Consider the following 8,855-nt stretch of genomic DNA (forward strand, 5'->3'; position numbering starts at 1 on the left):
GAGAGAGGAGTGGAAGCAAACCAAAGAGCTGTAGGGGTTGCTTCCCCAGCACGTTTGGGTTGCTGCACAACAATTAAATCAGTTTGTTTTCATCAGACTTAGGTCTCCTGGGGGAGCTATGAGAGCACTGGCCCCTGTGGTATACGCTCTTGCGTTATGTGCTGTGGTCATGGCTTCAGAGCCCACCCAGTCAGATCAAGGCTCTGTGTACTCCCAGTTTTCTTTATGCTGACACTTCTGGGAAGTCACGCAAAGCAGCAGGAATAAAACTTGTTCTATACAAACAATGCGGCTAAGTTTCTTGTCTTGCATGTTTATAGTTGCCTTGGTTGACAAAGGCATTTTATAGTAGGGTCAAGACACTGATTGTGTTGTTTGTGTATAATTTGATGTTGTGTCTCGGTTCTAATTTCAGGGCACTGAATACGTTCCTGATGTTGGAAAAGTAGCAGGAGATGCCACAGAAAATAAAGATGAACAGCAGTAGCAGCAAGGATTCTAAACCCGCGGGGTCCTGAACGAGAGGACCTAGAACAAGGTGCCGACGATACTCAACAATGCAAAGGATTCAGAGAAAGAGCAGACCCTGGGGGCTTAGTTGGAGACAAGGCCAGCAAACAGCTCAGAATTATACCATAACTCCAGTCTCAAAAAAGTGCAAAATCACTGTGCAGTCTTAAAAAATTATAACTGACTGTTCATAATTTGTAACACCAGAGAGATTTCTTCAGGTAAGATAAAATTTTTTTTGCAGGGCACGTGTTCCCCATCTTGTGTGCTGTTTTAAATAAAGCTTTTGTTTGTTAATTGTCCTTTCCTTTTTCTTCTCACCAAGTAATTAAATAGTAGTTGAGCCTAGTTATTTCCATGCTCTGAAAAGATTTTAATGGATTGCGTGAAATGTCCAAAAGGGAAAAAACTGGAGGGCTTGTAGATGCTGATGTAAAAAGACATTTCTATGGAAACCATATCCTGCATTATGGAAGAGAGATACTGCAACACAAGTTGGTATCAGAATGACAGCTGTAACCTTCCTTTCAAAGAGAACAATTGATCTTGAATTGCTTTCACTTGAGCTTTTCTAGCAGAAAAATCTGTTTTAAACCCTGTAGTGGACAGGAGGGCCTATAAACTCTGTAGTCTACATTAATGCACAAAAAGTTTGGTGCAGAGAGGAAAGGTGAGTGAGCTATGGACTATAAACTGCTTTTAAGTTCAAACACTGTGATCATGCTGTGCGTATAATTTAAAGCACAGAACTTTGTGTGGATTGCAGATTGTATGTTTCATTTCATGTAGGCTCCTTCCTAATGGTTTGCATTTGATAAACTTCGATCTATAACATATTTCACCAGATTATTCATTTTATGGCTTGGTACAGAAATTTTCTTTCACCACAAGATGATTCTGTATTAATTTTTTTTTTTAGTGAGGAGCTTCTAATGCTTTATTTTTTAGCAAATAAATCAATGTAAAGCAGTACTTAATTCTGTAGTACGGAACTGTAGTACAGTTTCTGTAGCAGCATCAAATATATTCTGTAGTGCCACGTCACACCGGTGAGTATTATATAAACAGTTAAAGGTGAACTCTTAAGGATCAGATCTTTAGTCCACTGGAGGAGAAGGCTGTGCAAAGAGGTGAGCCCAGTGGTGAATGGCAGTTGGGTCTTGATGTACTCGAATAGATTCAGCAGCCTATAATTCTTAAGTGGTTATCTTGGAACAAGGAGAGGTAGCTAGTTGTTTCCAGAAACTAATCCAGCATTCCCAGGGAGGCTGTTCTGCAGGCAGGCTTATGTATTGTAGGTATGAATATTTTTCACCTCTGTGCTGCATAGTTCCTCACATGTAGCCCTGTCACCCTGGTTCTATTTAAGGACCATAGGTTGTAATTCAACATAGCATTTAATCATGTACCCAAGTAACTCCTCCTATGTTCAGCTGCACAGTAAACCATATGCTTGAGGAACATTGAAATCAGACCTTTCTAGACATCTCTGCTAAAAAAAAAAAAAAAAAAAAAAAAAAAAAGCTATAATTGGAACTTGCAAGTTTTTGCCAAGAAAAGTAAAACACTGAATTGTGTGCCAGCCTTAATCATGTTGCTATGGTTCTCTTGTCTCAAGGAGAATACATATAGGGCTAACTTCATAATCCATTATCTCTGGGTGAGTGGAGAGAAATGATTATGAAGGTTATTGGTTATCTGATTATTGGCTGATCCGTCAAGCCACAAAAGGGATAATATAAAGACTGCTAGAAACAGTGTCCTCTTGCCTAGCAGCCTACATTCTGACTCTGTGTATGATTAAATACATACAGCTTCATTTTTTTAAAATACAATATTTACTAAGAGTTGAAAGACCAGTTGGTGCTAAGCATGATAGAGAATGAAGTTTACAGCTGTCTTCATGATGGTTGATTCTGGAGTCTCATTAGCCCACTTTGATAACTAGTTTGTGCATAGCAGGTTGTATGATAATTGTCAAGGTAAGGGAAATCAGAATTGTTTCAGCAAGTGGGGATTATTAGTAACTTTTGCCTTACTTTAATCTTTCAAGAAAACTTTTATCAAAGAAGGACCCAGCAAATTTCATTTGAATGTGTATTAGAGTAAATAAGATGGACGAGGTACTAGGTGTGGAATGGGCAAAGGTCTAATTTGATTAAATTAATCCTGTGTCTAGGGACAGTTTGAGTCAGAGGAGAAAACAGCACTTTTTCAATATCCCCGAATGGAATTTCCATTCATGTCCCTAGTACCTAGGGATCCGCTGGCCACTTCAACAGCCATTTTACCGGCTATTCTCAAAGAAAAGTCACTGCTTTCCTCTGTAAGAATTCTCTTCCCTTGATATTCTCCAGCTTTTTATTTTCCAAGTAGCGTTTCCATCAGAAATGGTCATCATGGCAACCGGGTATATCACAGCAGTACGCAAAGGTGCAGTCGCTCAGCGAGTATTGGCAGATGGCTGGATACTTCCTAATCAAAGAGAGCTCCGAGCTGGAACTCTCCACTCCTTTTCCACAGCAAGAGATAATTGATGGTCATGTCATCCTTCTAATCAAAACTTGTGGCAATTAGGGATGTTGTGCATTCAGTTCATCTGCCTCTTCTTGCAAATGAAACACACCAAGTAGAAACAGTAGAATCAGGGAAGACGGACACACGCTCATTGCAGTGTGTCACACGCTCATATGCAGTAAAGAACCAGAGCCATGAGTGCTGAGGTCCTGTTTAGCAGTACTAAACTCCTGTGCTGCAGGCTGCAGGATGACATGCTCCCTATTCTTTCAGGATTACTGACTTACAGGACAATTGGTCTGTCTGAGTACTGATTTTGTTTTGTTTTGTTTTGTTTTTCTCATATTAGCACTTTAAGGTATCTGATTCATTTAGCTGCTTGGACCTGCAGCTTTTCTGTGGCAGTCTGAAGCACTTCTTAGTGAGATCACATCAACCCTAGAAAAGTCTGAAGCTGAAGCAGGAACAGATCTTACATCTTTAATGTATTAATAGAGTAAATTAGAAAAAACAACACAAACTTCATCTTTTTCTCACAGTGAAAATTCTGGAGATAGAATAGGATGGTTTCAGAGTGCTTGAAAAGTTGGCAAAAGAATGACTAGTCCGACTTCTGGACTTAGGTTTTCAAAACCTTTGAATTTATTTCTCTCTGGATCTACGCTCTGGTGCTCGTGGCTTGACACCGTGGCATTCCTGCTTAGGAAACAAGGAGGTAAGTGTGTGTGTGTGTGTGAAAGAGGGAGAGATTGAGAGAGCGAGAGATAGCAGAGCTGCTGAAATGAAATTCGTGCTTATCATTCTTATGAGCCATAGATACTTTAGTCTGGCCTACAATAAGATGTTAGACATCAGTAGTGTTAGCAGTGAATTAGGATTGTTTGTGCCAACTAAATACTTTATTTGAATCACTCTCAAAAAAAAAAGGAATTGTATGGATTTTAAGACTAGAAATTTCATTATGCTCATGTATTGTGATGTTTTACGTAATGTAAGCCAGACAGTTTCATGCGTGGTTCCTGTATCAAAAATCATTACTTTTGATGGAAACAACTCATTTTTTAGAAAGATAATTTTGATTTGACAGTTTAGATTTTCAGATGTAGGGCAGTGGGAAGTCTGCCACATTCTTGGGCAAACTGTTCTAAAGTTTCATCTCGTTTATAAGTGCACCTGATTTTCTTTTCTGAATTCATTTTATTATAGTCTGCAGTGATGGATTTTTCTCTTCTGTTTAGTGCTGAGTTACAGCTCTGGTACTGTCAGGATTCTTTCTGTGAGGCGATAGACATCTTATGACCCAATCATGCCTTCAGTGAACAATACTGAATTTCTTTGGGTCTGTTCTTGTGAGGCAGATTTTCTTGACCTTGAATCATTCTCATGGCCATTCTCATGGCTTCTCTTAGAAGCCTGGACATCATCAAAGACCAGCGGTCCATTTATGATCTCGCTGACTATTGTGTGTTAGCATTTCTCTGCTGCTGAAGCCTGTGGTTATAAATCGTCACAGGATTCCTTCATGCTTTTGAGTGCAGAATTGCTGATTTTCAGTCTTAATGGTCAACTTGCACTGTAAAACTTACACCTCTCAATTCCTTGGTATTGTTTATTTTTCAATATGTTTTTAATGGTTTCAGTGGCCGCAGCATACTGCTGAAGTATGTGTTGAGTCGATGTAGCATCATCTTGGTTATTACCACGAGATGGCACCATTACATAGCTGAACATTGCCATCATGTGCTTGAGATAGTGCCCAAGTTTTAAATACGTCACTGATTGTCTGATTGTCTTGACTTCTGAAGAGAAAGGTTACTCGTTCAGAGAAAGGAGTATTAGAATGCAGTAAAGCTTGTGCTCATATATGCCATTCAGTCTCATTGTGTCTGTGGAGGTTGTCCTGAGTGGCCCAGAGTTGATGCTTTCAAATCATTTTGTGAAGCCAAAATGAATTTAGGGTAGCACAAACTACAACCTGAACCCAGACTGTGTCCCTTGGTACTCCTGTCTCAACAGAAAGCCTGAGCAGGAGTTTTTCCAAGTTGTATTTCATGGTTTCCCAGCATTAGATGGTACTGCCTCAGTTCTCAGTTATGCTTGATAGATAACTTGAGCATATAGTTTTCTGCTTTCAGCCCTTCTCTGTCTGCTACATACTTAGCCTCAGAGTCCTACAAAGCACTTTCTTTGCCTTTTTTCATGTAATAACAGCTGCCGTGTAATATGTTGCGAGTGTGCTAAGCATGAGAAAAGCAAGGTTATATGCATCATAAAAGCTAAGTTTCTTCCTTTGCTGCTATGTTTTCTACATGACCATTCCAAAGGAGAGAAGATAGATTAAGCAAGCAGATGATTTAATTTTAGTTTAATTTTTTTGTTGTTATAATTTTTGAAAGCTTTAACTTTTAGTTTAGTTTAATTGAAATAATGAAACCTGAATGCAATGATAAAGTTGAGCGTTAAAGGCAGCGCTCCATCTTGACTCGCAGTATGTAATGCAAAGATATCAAAGCAAGTAACTTGCTCTTTCATGTGCTCTGTGCAGGTGTAATGCTAGCTCTTTTTTGGGGATGATTTCATTTGCCTATCCTCCAAGCCTGCGATATCATGCTCTGTGATTACTGTGGCATAATACAGCCATCTGCTAAAGGACGAGAACTCTGGCCAGGTCTTAAAGAGTTTATCACATCACTCCCATCCCCATCATGACATTAGTGTATTATGGGATGTTTGAACACTCATGGACAGTTCATAAGGATCTGCTAGATGCCATCTTACAGAAACTTCTGATGCCTTCTTTCTGCTACTGTTTTTGTGTAAAGGTTTTGGAGGTTTAGAAGTACAAATTAAACACTTACGAAATAATGACTTTACATCTGCATTACTTGATTATGAGAAGTGAGCCATCCGAGACTGCATTGTGAGTAGTCAGCAAAACTAGGAAAAAACAGGCTAACTTGTCTGAAATCATTAGTCTAAAAAGCAGACTAACTTGGTACCTTTTCATTGGCTATGTCAAACCTGCAGGTTCAATGGCATCCTTAGAACTGAGTGCCTGCCTGATATGTGCCTGCCTATTTAAATGACCCATGTTCCTAAAGAAAGCCTTGGCAGGTCAGTAAAACACATTAGCTGAATCAGAATTATTTAGGGATGTTCAAATCACGTTTTAGTGACCTTTCCTATGGATGAAGAAGGGAGGGAACATTCTAAACTTCCTATCTTCCTATGTCTAACTGGATCCTTGTTAACATTCACGTATCAAGGATGCTGCAAATAAAGAAAAAAATAACATGCTTGCCCAAGTGGAACTTCTGTTTGGACCTAACGTGCAGCTGCATAAATAACGAACATATCCAGCTATAGTTAGTTGTTTGACATTGACTTGATCCTTCCTTTATATATATATTTTTTGTTACAGATGAGCATGAAATAAAATCTAAACACACAGAGGACAAAATTAGAAGTTTATAATTAGCCTCCTTTTCAATTTGTTTCCTCTTGCAATCTGACTTGATGGTAAAGTTCCAGTCTGCTCTCTTTGCCTTAGACTTTATCCTGGCTATATTGAATTTTTCTGTTGTGAAGGTTGTTGGGGTTTTTTTTTGGTGGTGGTTTTTTGAAGCAATCTTTTTGGTTTTAATTTAAACAGAAGGTTCCATTTTTGGAAGATCAGTAACCCCCATCTGGAAGGATTCTTTTCCCCCAGCCACCTGATGCTCAGATGAAGTTGAACTTTTTCTTTTTTTTTTTTTTTTTTTTGTTTTTCTCTCAGGGCGGAGATCCGTGTTCACCATGATGAGTACATTTGGGGATGTCATTATTCATTCACAGGCATCTTATTTGTAAATTAATAGCTCAGTCTCTCTGGATTGTAGTATGTTAAAGGTCAGTTGTCCATGAGAGAAAGAGCGCTTTGGAGCTGTGTGTGCCCTCTGGTCAACAGGAGTGACCTCAGCTTAACAGCTTTAGCTCTGTGCTGCTTTTAGAAGACACAGATGTACGGCATACCTACAGTCCTCCTACCTGGAACCGGTAATCCTCTGACAGCTTTCTGCAAGGAGCAGGGATGGAGAAGAGAACAACCCTTCCTAAAAGGATTAGTTGAACTTAACTAATTTTCTATGTTACTCTGTGCTTGGCATGTCGTTCACATCCAAGCCTATGGTAGCTATCTTTACTAAGAGGTATTTTAGGCAAATGCTGTCTTCAAGCTGCACAGCGTAAAAAAGGCCTTCGGACTCCCCCACCCTCTCCAGATCTTGGGGCTGGCTCAGTCTTTTTTAAAGCTATTTCTCTTGTGCTGCATGCAGAGCCCATCTGCTGTAATACAGACTGAAATGCTGCTTTTATCCTTGTTTGCATAGAAGGGTTGGTGGGTAAATCAATTGGAGTGAAAGACGTATTGTGCCTCTTTGCTCTGTCACAAGCACAAATATCTTCCTTTTAAAGCATCTCTTGGTAGAAGCCAAAGCCTTTGGCACAAGCCACCTCTGCTAGTTTGACCTCTTTTGTGCATCTGGAGTGGAGGAGCAGCTCCGAGAAGTGCAGAACAAAACGAGCAAAATAGCAAGAGAAAAGGTCAAGAAGGGGTCTTGCTCCCTGTAGACATCAGAAGTTTCTGCAAGATGATATTTAGCATGTCCTGCCTGAACAGTTAAGGCATCAAAGACACTAGCACTTCCATAGGTAATATCCGTGTGAGATGTCAGATAGATTGCAGAGCACATTGCTGTGCTGGGCTGGGGATAGGAGGGAGGGACCTTATGTCTTTCTACTCATTGAGGTTGCTGAGACTGAGAGCTTCAGAGAGCCTTTGGCTTCCAGCAGATGGGTGCACCATGCTGTGTTCTGTCCTTGCCTGGCTTTTGACTTACAGGCCTAGGCTTACAGCATGATGCTGCAGTCCTGCAGAGGGATGGCAAAGTGGGTTTCTACCAAAGGGCAGAGACATCAGTTAACAAGCAGTAGAAGTGCTTGATTTTTGCCTCCGTATTTTTGCCTGGTCACAGGCTTGCAGTGATTTACTCTCAGACCGGTCAGTCTATTTGATGCAACATAATCGCAATGACAGAGGTGATTCCCTGTCCCCTCCCACTCCAACAATGGAATCTGAAGAGGAGGTAAAAGATGGTCTGATAATTCATCTCTCAGCTTAGCAGGGTCAGGACAAACAGTAACGCCTGTTCTAGCCAAGGAAAAAAGCCACTGGTATTAGAAATCCAGGAGGCAGCCAGTATTCTGCTCAGGGCCTCAGAAATGCTGGGTAATACAATCCTGGCACCTTTATGTTAGATTACTCTGCATCTATGTAGCGGTGGGTTGGTGTAACTCGGATCAGAAAGAAGCATCTTTGCCAAGTCCCATGGTTGAACCCCTGCCCAGGAAAATAAGCTCATATGGTGATGACATAGGCTGAGATGTGTTTTTCATTGTTGTTATAGATTTTTCACAGTCCCCTAGTTTCATCTGCAATTTTTCATGCACAGGCACAGTTCTGCTTCTCTCCTTTTATATCCTATCCAGGAGTAGCGTGAAGTCTCAGACAAGTCTGCTTTCCCTCACAAAACTCTACCAATATGTGCTATCGATTCAAAATGACTTAGCCTGGATAAGTCCTTGTTTAAAATTAAATATGGGCTGCTGATTTTTATATGTAATGCCTGAAAAAAAAAAGAAAAGAAAACAACCAAACGGAGAACAGAACTCAGCTGATGTAAAGGCAAGTGGTAAAATGCCAGCCTGCCTAAAAATGAAAGATCATTCCTGAATCCTGGAACGTTTACAAGGTGAAACTCACTGTGCTGCTGCTATCTGATGCCAACCTC

The 8,855-nt window shown here is 40.2% G+C and overlaps 1 protein-coding gene across 1 annotated transcript in view; it reads left to right on the forward strand.

Annotated features, from left to right (window-relative positions):
* Positions 1–1,345, forward strand: part of FAM169B (Protein) — a 43,702-nt gene extending 42,357 nt beyond the window's left edge. Inside the window, exon 9 of the mRNA XM_068959033.1 lies at positions 416–1,345. Within this exon, the coding sequence (XP_068815134.1) occupies positions 416–487 (72 nt within the window). The 3' untranslated portion in view covers positions 488–1,345. The remainder of the gene's footprint in view (positions 1–415) is intronic.
* Positions 1,346–8,855: the final 7,510 nt, after the last annotated feature.

This window comes from Struthio camelus, chromosome 12 (assembly GCF_040807025.1).
Source record: "Struthio camelus isolate bStrCam1 chromosome 12, bStrCam1.hap1, whole genome shotgun sequence".
NCBI classification, from domain to species: domain Eukaryota; kingdom Metazoa; phylum Chordata; class Aves; order Struthioniformes; family Struthionidae; genus Struthio; species Struthio camelus.